Consider the following 20,299-nt stretch of genomic DNA (forward strand, 5'->3'; position numbering starts at 1 on the left):
ATTCCTCAAGCAGCCAGCCCACCTTTTTTTTTTTAAAGATTTTATTCATTTTTTTTTTCATTTGAGAGAGAGAGAGAGAAAGAGAGTGAGTGTGGGGAGGGAGAGGGAGAAGAGACCCCACCCCCTCTGCTGAGCAGGGATCCTGACACAGGGCTCCATCCCAGGACCCTGAGATCATGACCTGAGCAGAAGGCAGATGCTTAACCTACTGAGCCACCCAGGCACCCCAGCCCACGTTTTTTAACTAGAGGGTAAAGAAGTTCTTGATCAGCCTATCTTCCAGTTCTCCTCTTCCCAGTCAATGAGTCATCCCTGATGCGATCAGGAGTTGAACCTTGACCCCTTTCCAAAGGCAGTGGAAAATCAGAAGGTCTCTGAGAAGCAGTCAAGTTCATGTTGAAAATCAAGGACTTATGTAGCTCAGTTAGTCACTGGACATATCAGCTCATATAAAAACACACAGAACTGCCTCTTCACTCGGAGCATTCATAATAAAGTGGTAGAAATAAGACATGCAAATATACTTAGTTACAGCAGTAAGTCAGCTCAACGTAGGCTGAAGGGCATTCTGGAGAATGTGGGCGTGCTCACACAAAGATGTGAGAAATATGGATCATCTGAAAGGGAAGACATTCTGGGCTTCTAAACCAGAGAAAAACACAAGCCACAGGTTCATGAATATGGGCTTAATCCAGTGAAGACAAATATCAGGAAATTTCCGAAAAGTGGAGGCGCCTCACTGAGACCAATCAGAAACACAACTGAGGTCAGATTGAGAAGGGTCTTAGGGGAGGCGACAGAGCACAGGCTTCATATGTTTGCAACCAGAGCCATGTACATTCTGGAACAGAAGCGTTTTAACAGAAGTTTAATCTTGTAGCAAGCAGCATGAAATATAAAAAAGACTGAGGGGAGAAGCAAGGTGATATGCCAACAGGCACTTTTGAGAATCCCAGTATTAACTAATTCCACTAGCAATGGACAAGAGAGACGAATCTGAGAAACCCAGAAAGTAGGGAAAGGATGTCAAGGTGAATCACATTTAAGAAGAGGGAAGACCAAGGCTCTGACACTAGGACTGCGGTGGTGAAATTGGGAAAGGAGTTTATGCTTTGGGTCCTAAACTTTAGATATAAAGAAACGCAGAGAGTAAGTTTTTTCCCTAAAAGTTACTCTGCTAATTAGTGGCAAAGCTGTAAGTCCAACTGACGTCTTCTGATTCTCTTCCACGACAAACATGGAGCAAAAGCTTAGTGGTGGGTTCCGTTAGCAGATGTTGCTGTAGGCACCCTGCCATGGAGTCAGGGACTAAGCCCTGTGAGACGTGCTTTCCTTAGAGAGTATATACAGAGAGAAACATGCCAAGGGCCAAGGGCCAATAGTGAGGGCATGTTGAAGTTAGGGCAAGTAGACAGGAGTCGGAAAATGAGACAGGCAAAGCTGTGAGAGGTGGGAGGAAAAGTGGAACTTTGCATTGTCACAGATGACAAAGAAGAGACTGTTTTTAGGACGCTGGTAAAAGACCAAAGACAATATCTGAGAAAAATCTTTTGATTTGGCTTAAAGTTCATTGGTGAACCCAGATAGAGCAGTTTTAATAACGTGGGTGGAGACAGAAAGATTGCAGGGATTAAGATCAGTAATAAGAGGATAAAGGGATTTTTTGGTGGTAGAATATTTAATGATTAACTTTTCAAGAATTTAAAAAAAAATAACATTCCTTAATATATGTGATTTTATGACTTGAGGCTTAGTGGCACATCATATAGGTCCAACACACATACACCCCTTTTCTTGTATCACCGTATATGGGACAAATGTTCATTTTAGCCTCATTTCTAGGTCTTTTTTTTTTTTTTTAAGGATTTTATTTATTTATTTGACAGAGAGAGAGACAGCCAGCTAGAGACGTTACACAAGCGGGGCGGGGGCGGGGGAGTGGGAGAGGAAGAAGCAGGCTCCCAGCGAGCAGGGAGCTCGATGTGGGGCTCGATCCCAGGACTCTGGGATCACGCCCTGAGCAGAAGGCAGATGCTTAACGACTGAGCCACCCAGGCACCCCCTGATTTCTAGTTCTTAAATCTCTATCCTGACTTTTGCTTTCCTCTTGCTTATCTACATGACTGTCTGCTAGTTACTCTGTCTATATTTTCTATATGCTTAAAAACTGACATGAATCCTTTCTGGAACAAGCCTTTGTACCTAACAAATGAGTGAATGAATAAATGCCTTTCCTTTACAGAATGCTGCCATTGGTATATGCCAATGGTAAATGCCTCATGGCACGTATTCATGGCCAGAATGAGCAATCACATCTGAGAGACTGTTCCAGTCCTTGCAGTTCAGACCCTGACATCTCAGCTAGCTCCAAGGCCCCTCTACCAGTGCTTAGGCCCCTTGGAGATTTACCATGCTATTTTAACTCCTTTTACAAGTGAGAAAACAGACTCATAGAAGTTAAATGACTTGCTCAAGGTCATACTGCCAAGAAATGGTAATCACACACTCAGAACTGGGTTCTTTCCAACAATTTATACTGCCAACCTAGAATGTTTTTATCGATATCTACTTTTATTGGTACTCTTTAAGTTCTGATCAATGTTTTGTTTTGTTTCCCATTAGGGGAAACCCATACCAGAGAAATGATTTCCATATTCAGGAAGAAAAAATCTCAAATCAAATAGGCAGATATTGACCTCAAAGTAGTATCCCCCTCTCCCCCAGGGATACAGGGACCACATGGGGAGAGGTTGGAGACAAGTCCCTAGAATGGACTCTGTTGCTCATACCCACTTTCCTGCATGGCTTGGCACGGTGATGGGTTTGCAAGTAGAGAGTGAGCAGATCCAGGTTTTGTAAATATATACAATCTTGGGGACTTCTTTAAAAAAAACAAAATTAAGAATAGAGAATTCAAAAATTCATGTAGTGAGAGGCCCTGAAGCTTACGTCTCATTAGTTTTACTTTCATCTCGGTTATAGATATAGTTAATATAGATATAGTTAAGTTGTATTTCCTGGAGCAATGTAGCATTTTTCAAGTAAATTTCTATTTTCCAACAGAATTCCTAAGCTTACGAAGGAATTTTACATGTGACCAAAAAAGGCATTACAAAACAATTGGGACGGAAAGATTATCCAATAAATGGTGCTGGTTAACTTGCTTAGAAGTTCTCTGGATATTCAAAAGTTGAACATTAAGAGAAAAACCAGCCATCATTACCTTTGTTCTTTGAGAACTTAGACTGCTTCATTGCAAGGAACTGAAATTGATAGTTACAACACCTGTTACAATTGCTCCTAGATAGGAAATTTAAGCAGAATAAAATACAGGGCTCGATGGAGGTGCCCTACTGCTGATGAGGATTTAAATCGTATAGGCTTCTCTGTAGTTTTCAGAAACAGAGTTCATCAACAGTAGACAGGTTGAGCTAGGAAGAGCTGAGATCCCGAGGCTGGATAACCACTTAGGGAAGGGCAGATGGGCCAGGAAGAGGGAAGTTAGTCTCAAATAAGTCCTGCTGGTGGGAGCCCTGGGATAGGCAGGCAGATCAGTCTGCAACTAGATGCAGGAAGGCAGAGGCTGACCTCAGGGAGATACAGCAGGGACCTGGTGGGTGAATCACAGCATAGCATCAAGGTAGCAGATAAATAAATAAATGAATGACATAAGAGGTGAAAAACTAGACAAGCTGGTTGTTGACATCAGAGGCTCTGACAACATGTAACAGAAATCTAACCCCAGAAATGGGGGTTCAGAGTAGGAACTTCAGTTCCAGGCTCAGAGAACAGATGGACCTCAGTTCTGAAACCCAAAAGGTAGGGTAGGATACAGGCACTCATGCCCTGGGGCACAAAGTGAGGGCTTGTTCAGGAGGAATAGAGCAAGTTACTAGAACTGAGACAATATCTGAGCAGGATGAACAGGAACACCAACTTCCCACCTGAGCCTGGAATCTTAACATATTCCCTCTTACTGGAATTAAGATTATTCTCAGGGCCTAACGCTTGGCTGGTTCTTCAAAACGGACGCTGTGTGGCCTCAGCTGTGGATGACCAAAGAGGCTGGGGTACAATGCCAAGCAAGGTTTTCAATACTAATTTATTTTTATAGTAAACTACAAACATAGCAAATCATTTAAGTCAGAAGATGAAATAAATGCAATTTGAACAGTGTTTAAAGTCCCTTGTTTCCAATGTTACCCATAGAAATCAAACCTTTAAATAAGAAAATTAAGTACAGCAAGAAGCTTTAGAGAAACTAAATCTATGGTGTCAAGGATGATAAATACCAGCAAGTATTTATTATGAACCTACTATGTGTCTGAGCCTGAGGATATGTATGGATAAGCAAAGTCATGCATATACCCCCAGGTCCTACTGCCAATGCCATCATATTGATTCAGAGGCAGCCAGCCAATCTACAGATTGTCCAATGACATCAGCCAATTAAATTCTTGCTTGGAGACAAAGATTACATAGAGGACAGGAATGTAGGCACAAGAGCCAGATTGCCTAGGTACAACTCTTGATTTCACTACTTACTGGGTATGTAAAACCCGGGCAAGTAACTTAATCTCATAGTGCCTTAGTTTCCCCAACTGTCAAACGGAGACAATAATACAAACCACACTTAGGATCGTCGTAAATTTTAAATTAGCTTATTCATGTAAAGTACTTAGAATAACGTAGAGCATGTAATAAGCATTCAGTGAATAGTAGCTATTGATATTCAATATATTATTATTATTAATTATTATTAGTCTTGTGAATTCAAACTGGGAAATACAGAGAGACAAAACTGGTTACCAGTATGGGCAGAAAATGCATGGTGCCATGAAGAAAGGTTGGGTCGTGGCAAAGCGATGTTGCATGCCGACCTCAGTTACGGTAGGACGGAAACTGTAAGGGAGCAGCAAGGCAGCCTGTCAGCAGAGAAAGTGAGAAGACACAAAGAGATACAGAGGGCTTGAGAGAGAGAGAGATCCTGGAGCCCATGGGCAAGATGGGGAGTGGCCCACCTTGAGAGGTGCCTTTGTTCCTGATGTATAGCTAATCTGGCCATTGTCTCAGTATAATAAACCACATATTCCTGAGGGTCTCCTTGCAACCCAAAAGCATAACTAGGACAGAGCCCACAGACTGGATGAGACATGATGCTTGGGCTCAGAGAGTTCTCCATCAGCGTTTACAAACTAGCAATTCCAAAGCCGAAATGTATTTTCTTTTTTTAAAGATTTTATTTGGTTATTTGACACAGAGAGAGAGAGAGAACACAAGCAGGGGAGCAGCCAGCAGAGGGAGAGGGAGAAGCAGGCTTCCCACTGAGCAGGGAGCCAGATGCTGGGCTCTATCCCAGGACCCGGGGATCATGACCTCAGCCGAAGGCAGATGCTTAAGGGACTGAGCCACCCAGGCACCCCCAGAAATGTATTTTCAGTGATAAAGAGTTTCAACATACATTATGGTAACCAGTTGAGGGATCCTTCTAACTATTGCAGAGGTGAGACAGTAACATACTTAAGAAGAGCTTCCCGGAGGAGGTGATACCAGTTTATGTTGCATCACAAACTATTGGTAGGAGGGTGTGTGGAAGATCACAAGAATTCAGACACCAAAAGAGCAGCAAAAGCAGAAGCCCCAAGGCCAGAGATAGCCTGGTGTGCACGTGGAAGTGCAGGACAGCCTGTTGGGCTGCTAAGGGTTAGGAGGGCAGTACATGGCCAAAATGGATTTGGGGAATAGGGTAGAATTTCATTCAACAAATATTTATTGATTACCCACCATGAGCCAGCACCATTGAGGAAAGTGGGCATAATGCTGTGAGCAAGGGTAATACGATTTCCTACCCTCTTGAAGCTTGCCGTTCAGTGGGAAACATAAGCATCATTAAGGAAACAGAAAAATAGTGAATTTTAAATAGAAATAAGAACTCTAAAGTAAAAAGAAAACAGGATATGGTAACAGAGAGTTACGTAGTAATGTGGGGGGAGGCTATTTTAGATGGTGACATTTGAGCGGAGACCGAAATAAAGAGATGGGGAAGCTGGTGGGAGCTTCCAGAAGTTGATTTAGGTGAAAGATCATGGGGGCCTGAAATAGGGTGGAACTGGTAAGATGGAGGCAAGGAAATGGTTCTTAAACCTTCACAAGATAAACTTTACAGGCCTTAGCTATTGTACAGATGTAGGGCACGAGAAAGGGAAGGACGAGGACCAACTCCTAAATGTCTAGCTGAGATAACAAGGAAGATAGTGGTGCCACAAACTGAGATGAAAGATGATGAGTTGTCTTTCAGAACAATGGGGTCATAGTGCAGTCCCTTAGATGGTGATGTCCCCAGCAGGGGGAATCTGGAGCTGGAGCAGAGGCCTGGCGTGGAGGTTTGCACTTGGGAATGAGTGCCATGTGGCTGCTCAGTGAAGCCAGCAGGGTCACCGAGATTGCCTGTTGGGCAGCCAACAAGTATTTAAGGAGTACTCACCAAGTACCGGGGTGTGTGGCAAGTCTTGAAGGAGCTTTCTTTTTAGTGGGGACATGAAAAAAAAAAATCTCCAAACAAGAAAAATGATTTGAAGTACTGATGACAGGAGCTATGAAGAAGTTAAAGTAAAGTCATAGGATAAAGGGTAATGGAGTGGAGGGAGGCAGTGGTGGCCGAGAGGGTCCTCTGTAAGGACATGATGCTTGAATTGAAAACTGAATAAGAAGGACACTGTTCTGTGAAAATCTGGATGAAGACCCTTTGAAGCAAAAGAAATTATGTCCTTAAGTCTTGAGATGGGAGTGAAGTTGGTGTATCTGAAAGACAGGTGAAAGGTCAGAGTGGCTAGAATGGAGTGAGTGAGGCAGGCGGGAGGGAGGTGAGAGGTGAGGGCAGGCTAGATAGGAAGGAGATCGGGCTTTATCCTGAGGGAATGTGTAAAGAAAGAAGAGAAGGTTGTGTAAAGAAGACTTCTGAAAACACCACCCTGAAGAACAAAGGGAATGTAGTGCCACAGAGAGCAGACCAGGAGAGGGTAACTGATACGTTCTCCAGTAGCAATGAACATATTACTTTTGTGTAATTACACAGAATGGCTATTTTGCAATGGATAAAACGAAAGGATCAGGGGCGCCTGGGTGGCTCAATTGGTTAAGTGTCTGCTTCGGCTCAGGTCATGATCCTGGGGTCCTGGGATCGAGTCCCACATCGGGCTCCCTGCAGGGAGCCTGCTTCTCCCTCTCCCTCTGCCTGCAGCTCCCCCTGTTCATGCACGTGCTCTCTCTCTCTGTCAAATAAATAAATAACATCTTTAAAAAAACAAAACAAAACATGATAGGATCATTCAACTCCACCTACAGTCCGCTTGTGAGCTAAAGGCCCCAAAAGCCCATTACTCCTGCCACAGTTTCTTTAGTTTCCTCTTTCAACGTAATGGTTTTAGTTTACATGGTGATGTATCTATCAGCATGGAATCATTGTCCACAGGACTGTTTTAAGATAACTGCAGCAAATATTTCAGCGTTATATGCAATCACCATGCAGATGAGAAAATGGAAGTGCACAGAAACTAAATGGCTTTTCAAGTCGATGCAGGCCTAAGCTGAAAATAGCTTCCCTATCTACTTATTCCAAGGTGACTTTTCAGTTTGCGTCTAGCTTATGCCTCTGCTTGGAAAAAGCTATCCTTAGAAGTTTTATGGACTGCCAAACCACAGTGATGGACTGGAACCATTAACGGCCTCTCTTGATCCACAGGCACAACACTTCGTTTGGACATCTGGGATGGATGGAAGGAATTTCTGATGGGTTGTCTTCTGGGACAAAAACTTAAAAGTCCAATGCTGTTTATCAAATGAAGGACCAGTACTCAAGTACAGAGATAAAGCAAATGCTAAATTAAGTAATTTTTACCAAACTTCCATAGGGCGTTGAGTCTGCAATTCAGTCTGTAGCCAGGTTGCTGCACCATGTCAGTTCCACTGAGCATGTCTCAACCAGATGTTATTATTGAGATATTTGCTGGGATAAGATAGTGGGCATGTCACCAAGGCTGACAGCCTTTGGTGACGGATTGCAATTCAGGTAGACTTTCCTCAAGAAATGCTAACTATTTAAATGAGTGACTTCAGTTTGGTCTGGAAATCAGACTATTCACAGCACTTTTAAAACCTATCAGAGTAAGTACCTTGTCACCTTCATATTCAATTATTCTAAAAAGCACTAACTGCTAACTGATTGGCTGAAAATTCTGGCTCCCTCTTCCTAAGCTCCCAAGTAATTTTTCAAACTGCTTTTATTACAAGTCTTTAAAAAAAAAAAAAGATTTTATTTATTTATTTGTCAGAGACAGAGAGAGAGAGCACAAGCAGGGGGAGGGGCAGAAGGAGAAGCAGGCTCCCTGCTGAGCAAGGAGCCCGATCTAGGACTTGATCCCAGGACCCTGGGATCATGACCTGAGCTGAAGGCAGATGCTTAACCAACTGAGCCACCCAGGCATCCCTATTACAAGCCTTTTGTACATACTTTTGCCATACACGTGTGGCTGGGGCAGTGGGCAGGAGGCTCAGAGAAGCAGGTGGTCATTTTAAGGTATCTCTGCGGTCAGCAGCGTCTCATACGTGTAAGCTGCATTACTCTTTAGGTTTTAATTCAGTGGTATTTTCGGACAGTGCTCCCTCCTGGTGATTTAATCATGCCTTACAGAAGGCCACACACTCACCGAGAGCTCTAAGGGCTCTAAGAAGTGACAGATTAGAAAACCAGCTTTTGTGATTTTACATAACATTCAATATTTTAAAGTAATTTCTATTTTGGGGATAGTGACAATTTCCTTTTTTCATGCTATAAGTCCAAAGAAATTGCTGTGTTGCATCGTTACTTTTAATAGTGCATATTTATTGAGTACTTTTTAACATAACACTCTGTTACATGTGTTACCTAATCTTATGACAATTTTAAAAGGTAGATACTCTTTTATCATGTTTTACAAAATGAGGAAACTGATATTAAGAAATCTGCCCAATGTGACACGGCTAGCCAGGTCACAACTGGATATGGAATCCCAACAATTTAACTCTAATGCTCAGATGCTTAACCATTCCAGTCAACTTAACCTTTAGATAAAATCTAAGGAGGGTGAGCAGCAGGGGTGTGCCCACATGCCTGGTTTGGGCCCTGTCCCCAACATGCACACGTGCACACAGCCCAGCTGACGCAGCTGGGCCCACGTGCTCACTGTGCTCCAGGCCTTATCGGCTCTGGTGATCATTTCCCAGCCTGAAAGCTCCTGCCCACACTATCTGTATTTCTCATCATGCTTAAACACACACACACACACACACACACACACACACACACACACACACACAAAAACACACAGAATGGACAGAGGCACAAAGGGAGGAGGGGAAAAAGAGGGAAAATATATCTAACAGCTCAGAAAATACACACGAACAAACTAAAAAGCTCTTTTTATTCTGCCATGCAATCAGCAAATACCTATTGAGCACGTACTATGCAAGATCCTAGGAATACAGCAATAAACAAGATACTGCCCCTGCCTTCAGCAATCTTGCAGTCCTGCAGAGAAACAGAAAACAAGTAACCAATTCCTGCAGAGGCCGAATTGCAAAATGTTTAGGGGCACAAACTCCAGTGCCCTTCTGCCTAGGTTCAAAGCCCCACCCCTAAGTATTTAGTTGTGTAAACTTGGGCAAGTTATATAATCACCCTGTGTCTCAGTTTTCTCTTTGCTAAAAAGAGAACAATAATTGCATCTATCTCCTAGAAGTGTTGTAGAGATTGCATGACCAAGTAATCATAGGAATTTAGAAGGGGGGCTGGCACATGGTAAGCAGGACATAAATGTTGGGTGTCGTTGCTGTTACCATTCAGTGTGAAAGTGTTAGGACACGGACATAGTGCAAGATGATATGGGAATGTATAGTATGGGCAACTAACTAGACTTAGGGATTCAGGGGAAGCATCCTGAAAAAGGCAATTGATGAGATCTAAAGGGTTGGTACTTAGGTGAACAGTAGGGAAAAGAAAAAAAAGATATTCCAAAACAGATAGAACCACATATACAAAGCCCCAGGGGGGACAAGAGAATAGATTCAAGGAACTGAAACAAGTTCTACATGGTAGACCATAGAGTGAGAGGGAGCTAGTGGCCAGAGGCTAGAAGGATAAGAAGAGGCCAGCTCTTACAGGTACCCATAGGAATGTAAAGGAATTTGGACTTTATATTTTAAGTGTTGGGAAGGTACTGAAGGTAGAGAAAAGCCAGGATGAGATCTGAGTTTTAGAACGTTGGCCCTGGTTGAGTGTGAGGAATAGAGGCAGGCAGGGGACAGGGTGACAGTGAAGAGGTAACAGTGGCCTGAACTAGGCTTATGACAGTAGAGGCGGGGCTAAGAAAACAAACTGTGAAAAGATACATTTAGGAAAGAGAATCAGTTAGTCTCAGTCACAAGAGTGCCTCTAGCTCCCATAACATGGGTGCTAAGGATGAAAGCAAAGGCCAGTTAGTCCATCCAAGAGGAGTTATTCTCCCCAAATCAAGAAAACTGATCACATTCAGAGATGCTGATTTGCATTAATGAATTTTGAAAAAACTGATGTGTGAACCAAAATGCCAGTGTATTAATGTAATTGCTCTAATTAGTTATAATCTAACCACCGCGGTTATAATCTAACTGTGGGTCCTAGAGACCCACATGTTCTGGGCAGGTCATCTTCCTTACACAGGAAGCCACATACACATCAAAAGATGGTGTGGTGAGCATGTAATCAGAGAGAGGAGAGTCAGTTATATGCAGTAGATTTTGGATGATAGCAGGCGAGCTTGCCTCCAACTCTGTGAGGGGTCAGATAGCCCTGCCCAAATATATCCGGTCTATATATCACTATATACCTAGTGGGACCCTGTCTAGGTTTGCCTCCCTAATCCTTATTTCTCCGAACGGCCTGCACCAGTCATTCAACTTATGCCTTAAGGGACAGTAGGAAGGCCAGTGTGGCTCTAGAGCAGTGACAGGGAAGGGGGGTTGTGGGAAGTGGGGCAGGAGCCAGATTGTGAGAGGCCTTTTAAGGCGAGGTGAGGAGTTAGGATTTCAATTGCAGCGGGAAGCTTCTAGAAGGGAATAAGAGGAGCTCCAAGTAGGAGACTACGACACTGGTGGGGGCGCAACCTAGTGGTTTAGATGAAAATAGCACTAGAGACTTTGAGAAGCCAGAAAATAAGGACTGTTGTTAGAAAAGACAGAAAAACAAACATACAAAACTTTCAAATTTGTAAAACGTGCTGGATTTCTTCCAAAATTTTCCCAGTTAATATAAAGCTTGAGAGATGCCTGGGTGGCTCAGTCAGTTCGGGATCCGACTCTTGATTTCGGCTCAGGTCATGATCTCAGGGTTTTGAGATCAGGTCCTGTGTCAGGCTCTGTGCTGGGCTTAAGATTCTCTCTCTCTCTCCCCAACCCACCCCTTCTCCCTCTCTCTCCCTCTTTCTCTTGATATTTTTCCTGAGCATCTGAGTTTCATAGGAAAGAAAACCACCCTAAGATAACCACTTTGAACCATTTACCTGTGCATAGTAGGATAATGTGGATAAGCAGGATCTGTGCAGTTTATTTTTTTTAAGACTTTATTTATTTATTTGAGAGAGAGAGAGAGAACACGAGTGGAGGGGAGGGGCAGAGTCAGAGGGAGAGGGAGAAGCAGACTTCCGCTGAGCAGGGGGCTCGATCCCAGGACTCTGAGATCATGACCTGAGCCAAAGGCAGATGCTTAAACAACTGAGCCACCCAGGCACCCCAGGACCTGTGCAGTTTAATCTATATATTACTATATGTGTTTTCTGAAAATATTTTATGTAAGAGGAAGAAATAAACATTTTAGCTAGTATATTTTGTGGGTATTTAGTGTAACTACATTTATCAGTTTGCTGACTTACTGAATACCCACTCCTACTGATTTCATTCATGCAGGTATCAGAAAAAGGTAGCCCTGTATATCGCTGCCTTTTATGGGTACATTGAACTCACTGAGTGGGCCCTGAAGCAGGGTGTGCGGCCAGAAGAGGCTGTCGGTGTTCACCCCTGTCAGCATGGTGCCATGAAGCCCTTCATGCAGACGTCTCTAAATGCCCCATTCATGCAGCTGCAGAAGCCGGCCAACTGTTGATTCTGAAGGCCTTTGTCAACTGCAGCGTGCTGTGCCTGGAATGTAAAACTGCAGCGGGACGAATTCCCCTGACCGTCGCCTTTAAACACAAGCATAAAGACTGTGTATTATATTTATTGAGTAAAATGTGGTCCACAGTTTCTTTTCTGAAAATTTCAGTCCCCATGAGGATTTATATTAAAATAAAACAATGGATCCTCAGAGCTCAGAGTCACAACCTCAATAAAAGCCAGCTTTGCGGAGCAAGGGTCTTTGGGGCAAAAGCTGGAGACACTGTGATGGTGGATGGTTTCACCACACCAAAAATGACCTCCAAGAGCTGGTATAAGGCTAGGTTCAAGGACTCACAAAGCACTGTGGGCAAGCTACCGTCTCTCAGGGAAGAAACTGCACGCAGGAAACCCATCAATCCTTTGGCAATTTCACAGTGGGACAGAAGACAACAAGCCTTGAAATTGCCGTGCTGGTAGATGCAAATACACTCTGAATTACAAAGACATCAACAACAGCATCAGAAAAAATTTACTGCCACAGCTAGTAAAAAAGAAAAGCTCATCAAAAATACCGATCTCCCCCAAATCCCCCTCCCCCCAGTTTCCAGAATGGGCTATCCACACCCATCTTTTTACTAGGCAACGCCCAAAGCTCACTTTTTACTCAAATCCTCCTTTGCGTGTTTCTCGGAGCACAGTGGTAAGACTCGAAGGGAGAACGCCATCTACTGCTTAGCCGTGGCCAGGTAATGTTTTTCTCTTTAAACATGCAAGGGCAAACCTTTAATAGGGCACGTCAAGGGCAGGGAATGGTCTATAAGGCCCCACCATGCCATATAATGTAACACAGACTGTTCCAATGCATCAGTATCTAGCTTCAAGGACCTCATCTGAGCCTTGCGTCTAGGACCAAATGAACCCATCTGACTGGCCAATCCAGTCTATGTAGTACCCGACTCCTCAAGCTTTCAGAAAGAAAAGAGACAGTGCAAAGAGTTGTATCAAATAACAAGGTCCCTTGCTTGTTCTTTTTTTTTTAAACTAATAAGAAATTGTTAATTATAATTAAAGGGGGGAGGAAACTTGAAATGTGGGAGGGAGGCATCAAAAGTGTCAGGGAAGACTGGATGGTGATGCAAGTGGAAGGAGAGAAGGAATAACCACAAAGACTTCAGTTGACTTACGGGGCAAGACATACTGGTTGGGGAGGATATATAGTGGACAGTGTGACAGAGTTGATATTAATATTTTTGGTCAGTTTAAAAAGTCACATTTAAAGACACTGTCACATTTAAAGACAAAAACAAGTGTATCAGGAGTGGACTTTTCAGGCATGTTTATTTCATAAGATAAAATTTTGCATATTGGTCATCAGATTTCACTGAAAACACAACTCTGATCAGATCTCAGGTCCCATCCATTACTTATGAGGTATTATTGGGTGCTAATATTACAGTAGAAATATAGATTTTAAGGAAAGAACAAAACAAGGCTAGATTGTTTTCATTGCCTTTCCCTATTGGTCTTTAGTTCAGCTCCACTTTATTTCAGCTAAGCTGTTGCCACCTAGTGGTCAGAGTAATTTGAGCTCTAAAACGCAAAATTCGGGGACTGCACAATGAGGTTGACAGAAGATGAAGAAACTGCGTAACAACTTCAATATTTGTAATTTATGAGATATCTCTGACTAGAATATATAAAAAGAGATATTCTAAAATTCTAGAAAAAGACTGGAAAATGAGTAGTTGAAAAAATTATATAGCCATCTTAAAGTCAGGCTGTAAACATTAGAAAGGAAACACTGATTAGTTTTATCAACAGATGCACATTAGAAATCAAAAGATGCACTTTAAAAACATTCTAAAGTGCTTATTATGTCACAGTGAAGTGCTAGGCAGAATGCAAACATGCAAAGGTAAAGCAAGGAGTTAATCCAGAACATTAATGATGAATTAGACCAACTTGGACACAGTTCAAATATTTGAAACACTAAGGTACTTTTATGCAAGATTGCTTCTCATAGATTTAATGAAAGCCCTTTAAATTTAAAGGACTTTGTCAGACAAAAGGAGCCAGGTAGAGGTGGCAACATGGTCAAGGGCACTGCTTTGTGAAGGAGTCAGAGAGAAATTTAGTTTTCAAAGAAGTAAGTGGATCTGCTAAAGGCATTTTAGGGGACAGGGAGAAACTGGCTGAAGATGAAACTGGCAAGATAAATTGCACCTACACTGAGAAGCAACTTGTGTGCCCAAGTGGAGAGTCTGCCTATTAGGAAGTAGGTAGGAAGATCAGAGAAGTTCTTTTTTTTTTTAAATCAGGCAAGTCACATCAGTTTGTGTTTATTTTTGAAGACAAATCTGGTGGAGATGTATGGAAGAGTCACTGGGAAGAAGTCTTACTGAAGCTATGGAAGGCCTACAATAGATTTAGGAGGCTGTAATAAGAGAAGCAAGGAATGATACAGACCTGGACTAGGGAAGAGGGGAAAAGCCAGATATGACAGATATTTCTGAGGAATGATCTGCAAAACTAGATCACTAATTAGATGTGAAGTAGAGAGAGAAGGAGGAATTGAGGTTTGTTTCCGGATGTAGAGATGGTGAAGAGATAGCAAAGTCGCTGCGTTAGAGCAGGGATACTGAAGGGGGGCAGGTTTAGGAAGAAAATAAAAGATGTGGAAATTGGAAGAATGAGGATTTAGGAGTCACGGATATGTGAGTTGAAGCAATTAGTAAATAAGGCCTCCCAGGATGAGGCTGCAGAGAGAGAGGAAGACAAAGGATAGAATCTCAGAGGACCCCTTTGTAGTAAATCACATTTATACCCTACAAAGTAGGAGTAATCATATTCCAATCTGCAAGTGTTTATTAGTACATAGCCAGAGAATAGCTACCATAAAACATTAAGTTTCATTGCATTTTGGTAAATGGCTATTTAATATCTTATCAATGAAAAAAAATGTGTTTTGTGGTGGGGGAAAAGGAGGAGAAGGGAAACACATCAGGGAATATATGACATGTAAGGATGCCTGGGGGAACAAACAGAAAAAGTTTCAATCTAGAGAATTCTGTATAACGCTGAGTGGTTTTCTGTTTCTAGGTGTGGGTGCTAAATTTCTAGTATTGCCTTGGTGAAATATCACTTCCACTGCTTCACAAGGAACTGGTTTGAGAAAGATTTCTCTTTTAGATTTTTACAACCTATCTTGTGTGACAAAATAAGCTAGCAACAGCTACACAATCAACCTAGAGATTTCTATCATTTCAGCAATAAATAGGGACAAGACTGGACTTCCTCACACATTATTTGTCTTGTTTTCTTTCAGTGCCTTAAAAGAGAAACGATGGCTTCAGCAGTTAGGAATAGCAAGCGTTCTAGCCAAAAAGAGCATTTCTAACCTGACTACACAAGGAGGCCTAACAGCATGTGAAAATGCTCCAGAAATTGTGCTTTGAAAAGTCATGACAACCCCAGTTTGGACAAAGACCTGGTCAAACAGAACCTTTAGCTCTAATGTTAACATTTAAGTAACTAATGCTGTAATTTCCAATAACAGTTCTAACGCTACACAACTGTTAACAGGATACTTAATGTTTAACATCACTTTTTCTTGAACTCCATCACTGTAAGTGAACATTTCAGGCACGTGTTTTTACATAGTTTATTGAAGAATTCTTAAGAAACTGAGAGGAGTAGTCGCTTACAGGATAGGAAAACTGGAAGGACGGGAAACAGGACCGGGGGAGGGTGAGAATTTTTACTATTTCTTTCTCTGTTTGTGTTTTCCTGGGTTTATTTTTAATGCTTTTTGTTTTTTAAACCATATGAATGTAGTACATAGTAAAAAAAATTAATTTTAAAACTCTCTATAGGGAAAGTCCCTAGGAGAGTTACAAATACCATTTAGGTCAAATACTAGTCTCGGACATCTTTTGAACTTCTGCTAAAATATCACTCTTTATTAACTTTTAAAAATTGATACATACAGTGAAGTGCACAAATCTTTAATGTAAGATTTAATGGCTTTGACAAATATATACATCAGTGTAACCAACACCCCAATCAAGATGTAAATATTTCCATTACCCCAGAAAATCCCTTCATACTCTTGTAACTAAGTCCATCCCAATCCCCTAGAGGCATCCACTACTCTGATTTCTGTTTTCTACAGTGAACTATTACTTTTAATTCTTTCTATTGTATATTTGCTTTCTTATTTATTAATTTCTTTTTTCTTTTCTTTTTTCTTCTTTTACAGTTTCTACGTCTCTGATTAAATTTCTCATCTGTCATCTAATGTTTCGGATATATTATTCATAGTTATTTTGGAGTCCAGATCTAATAACTCCAATATCTGTACTTCCTTCATTCAGATCTTTCTTTGACTTTTTTTTATTACCTAGCATATTCCATCGTATGGACACACCATAATTTATCTGTGCAACTGTACATATATTTGGGTTGCCTCCAATTTAATTATTGTGAATAAACTGCTATGAACATTATTCTAAAGGTCTTTTCCTGGGTATGCTTTCATCTCTCTTGGGCAAATACTTACGAGTGGAATTGTTGGATAAGAGGGTAAATGTACATTTAACATTACAAGAAATTCAAAACAGTGGCTTTATGATTTTATACTCCCATTAACAATGTACAAAGGTTCTGGTTGCTCCACATACTTGTCAAAATTTGATGTCATCAGTGTTTTTGATTTTGTTTTTCTAGTGGGTTTGAAATGACATCTCATTGTGGTATTAATTTGCATTTCCTTGATGATTAATGATACTGAATGCTTTTTCATGTGCTTGGTCATTTGTGTATTTTTTGTGTGTGTGTGAAGTATCAACTCAAGAGTTTTGCCCATGTAAAATGTTGGGTTATTTATCTTTTAATTATTGGTTTATTGGAGATTTTTATATATTCACAATACAAATTTTCTGTCAGATATATGTATTGCAAATATTTTTTCCCAGTCTGTGGTTCACTTTTCCATTTTATTAATGGTGCCTTTTGATGAATGAAAGTTTTTAACTCTGATGAAGTACAATTTATCATTTTGGTTTTTTTTCTTTTACGGTTGTTTCCTCCTTGGGAACTCTCTGACTGTTCCAAAGTCTTGAAGATAACTCATATGTTTTCTTCTAGAAGTTTCATGTTTTAGTTTTTACGTTAGGTCTGTAATCCATCTTGAATTATTTTTGTGTATGTGATACCAGGTGAGGGTCAGGATTCATTTTCTTCCCTAAGGTTTATCAAATTGTGCTAATACCAGTTGTTGAAAAAACTTTCTTTTCTCTCATTGAATTACATTGGTATCTTTTTCAAAAATCTAATTTACAACATATGTATGGATCTATTTCCAGACTCTCTATTTTGTTCCATTGATCTATTTACTTGTGATTATACTAATACCACACTGTCTTAATTACTATAGCTTTACAGTGGGTTTTGAAATCAGATAGTATGTCTACTCTGGCTTTATTCTTCCTTTTCCAAGTTTGTTTCAGTTATTCTCAGTCGTTTGCATTTTCATATAGATTTTTGAATAAACTTGTCATTCTCTATAAAAAAGCACAAATAATATCTTAATAATGTTGAATCTTACAACCCATGATATATTTCTCTATCCATGGTATATGTCACCATTTATTTAAATCTTCCTTTATTTCTCTCATCAATGTTTTTTAGTTTTTAGGGGAGGGGTCTTACAAACCTTTTATTAAATTTTTCTTAAATATTTTATATTTTCTGATAGTATTTGCTAGGAAGATTTCTCAGACAGGCTTTGTTACAATAGTCAAAAGCACCTAAAACCTAAAGCTCATTTTTAAAAATACTTTTAAATTTCTCATTAGATACTATGGGATTGGAACACATAGAAGGTTACTGTAAAAGCAAATACAAAGATGATGTCAAAGAGATGTTGTAAAGCAGCACGTGTATAGATATTAGTTCACTGTAGAGACAATAAGGAGGGAGAGTAACTGGAAGAGGGCATGCAGAGGTTCTGGGGTACTGGTAACATTCTATTTCTCGATCTGGGTTACTAGGTGTGCTCAATTTGAGGAAATTCAACAAAAAGTATTTATCTTTCCCAGGTTCTGTTTGTATTTTATAATCCAACTGAAAAAAATGAACTAAAATAATTTTTTAGGGGTGCCTGGGTGTCTCAACTGGTTTAGCGTCTGCCCTAGGCTCAGGTCATGCATGATCTAAGGTCCTGAGACCCAGCTATCCGTTGGTCTATCTGTCTGGCTCTCTGCTCAGCATGGACTGCTTCTCCTCTGCCCCTCCCCCTTGCTCATGCTCACTCGCACTCTCTCCCTCTTTCAAATAATTAAATAAACAAATAAACCAAAACAATTCTTTAAAAATCTAAGGATCTAATTCATGCATTTTGTGCTTGCCTCAAATTCATGAGAGGGCAATTCATGTGGGTGATGGCAACACCACGCTTTTATCCCCCTCACGCTGAATTGAACTGCAGTTCCTTGCAGGGAATGATAATATTTTATGTAACATTGAAACACAGCCAAGGAAATGCTGGTGCAAAGATTCTGGGGCTGGGATGCGTAAGAAGGAAAAAGGAGTATGGGGAAATCTAAAGGAAAAGGAAAGTGGAGGAGGTGGAGGGAGATAGAAAGATAAGGAGAGAATGTGAGAGGACAATTGATATGAAGCCTTGTTCCTTGCCAGAATCAACAGAAAAAATACTGAGTATCTATTCTTTCTTCACTTTAGCTCCAGAAGTAAAATAGCATGAAGTGACTTTCCGACCTTCTATATTTACAATGTTATACAATTGTAAAGCATTAGTATTAGCACGCACAGGCATACCCTGGGACATTTACTCTAAACCTGAATCTTACTGGAATCAGAGTCAACTGCTACCTTCTCTGTGGTTCCATATCATTTTGTTCAATCCTCAAGTATTATCACTCGTCATACTGTATTGACTTCACTTGATTGCCTCCCTCACTTTATTGTCATCTCCTAGAGGAAAGGACATTGTTGTATTCATCTGCAAATTGCCAAGGCATAGCATATGCTTGAACCTTTGAGTAATTGCTCTATAAATATTTGTTGCATTAAATGAATGGATTTTAGGATGACTACGCACATGGAATTCTCAATGATTTGGACACATAAAATCTTCTATAAAATACATAAATGCTTTAGTTTACCAATCTTTCAAGTGCTTAAGACTAATTTATTTCATTTGATCATTAAAATCAATTTCTTTTTTTTTTAATTTTATCTATTTATTTGAGATAGCGTGAGAGAGAGCACAAGGTGGGGGCAGAGGGAAAGGGAGAAGCAGACTCCCCACAGAGCAGGGAGCATGATGTGGGTATGGATCCCAGGACCCGGGGTCATGACCCGAGCTGAAGACAGATGCTTAACTAACTGAGCCACCCAAGTGCCCCTAAAATCAATTTCTTAATGTGAATTTATTAGTTCATCTAAGCATGATAACAGCCCTGCATGGCACAGAAAGGCAATCATCATCAAAACACCCATTTACAGGCACCTGGGTGGCTCAGTTGGTTAAGTGACTGCCTTTGGCTCAGGTCATGATCCTGGGGTCCTGGGATAGAGTCCCACATGGGGCTCCCCCTGCTCTGCGGGGAGCCTGCTTATCCCTCTCCCTCTGCCTGCCACTCCCCCTGCTTGTGCTCAGGTTCTCTCTCTCTCTGTCAAATAAATAAAATCTTAAAAAAAAAAACCCATTTACAAACAAAGAGGCCAAGTTTATAACATATAAAAAGAACTTGTTGGAGGCCTTACAGGTATGAGTAGGTATGAGAGCCAGATCTGGAATCTAGACTTTTGATTTTTCATTCAGGTAATTTCCTCTAAACAACTATGACATTAGGTAACAAAAAGTTGCCCTGCAAATTATCCCAGAGAGTTTAACTCCCAGGCTGTTTTCCCCCAGCTATAACTTGGCTTCTTGACCACCGTCTTTGACCACCCACTTTGTTTCTCCTATTCCCTACCTCCCTCCCCAGCTCCCATTTTCAGTCCCTGAGATCACAGGAAAGAAAGACTATTCCATATTGGCATAGTATTATATCTATTTGTAGATTCATTTCATCATTCCTTATTCCCTATGGATGTATGGTTTTTGAAT

At 40.9% G+C, this 20,299-nt stretch overlaps 1 protein-coding gene across 1 annotated transcript in view; it reads left to right on the forward strand.

Annotated features, from left to right (window-relative positions):
• The window catches only part of ANKUB1 (ankyrin repeat and ubiquitin domain containing 1), a 32,665-nt gene extending 16,998 nt beyond the window's left edge, over positions 1-15,667 (forward strand). The window contains 5 exon segments of the mRNA XM_057315820.1: positions 7,742-7,812; positions 7,814-7,857; positions 11,977-12,086; positions 12,089-12,911; positions 15,491-15,667. Coding sequence (XP_057171803.1) covers positions 7,742-7,812; positions 7,814-7,857; positions 11,977-12,086; positions 12,089-12,911; positions 15,491-15,620 — 1,178 coding nt within the window. The 3' untranslated portion in view covers positions 15,621-15,667.
• Positions 15,668-20,299: the final 4,632 nt, after the last annotated feature.

Source organism: Ursus arctos, unplaced genomic scaffold (genome assembly GCF_023065955.2).
Source record: "Ursus arctos isolate Adak ecotype North America unplaced genomic scaffold, UrsArc2.0 scaffold_20, whole genome shotgun sequence".
Classification (NCBI taxonomy): domain Eukaryota; kingdom Metazoa; phylum Chordata; class Mammalia; order Carnivora; family Ursidae; genus Ursus; species Ursus arctos.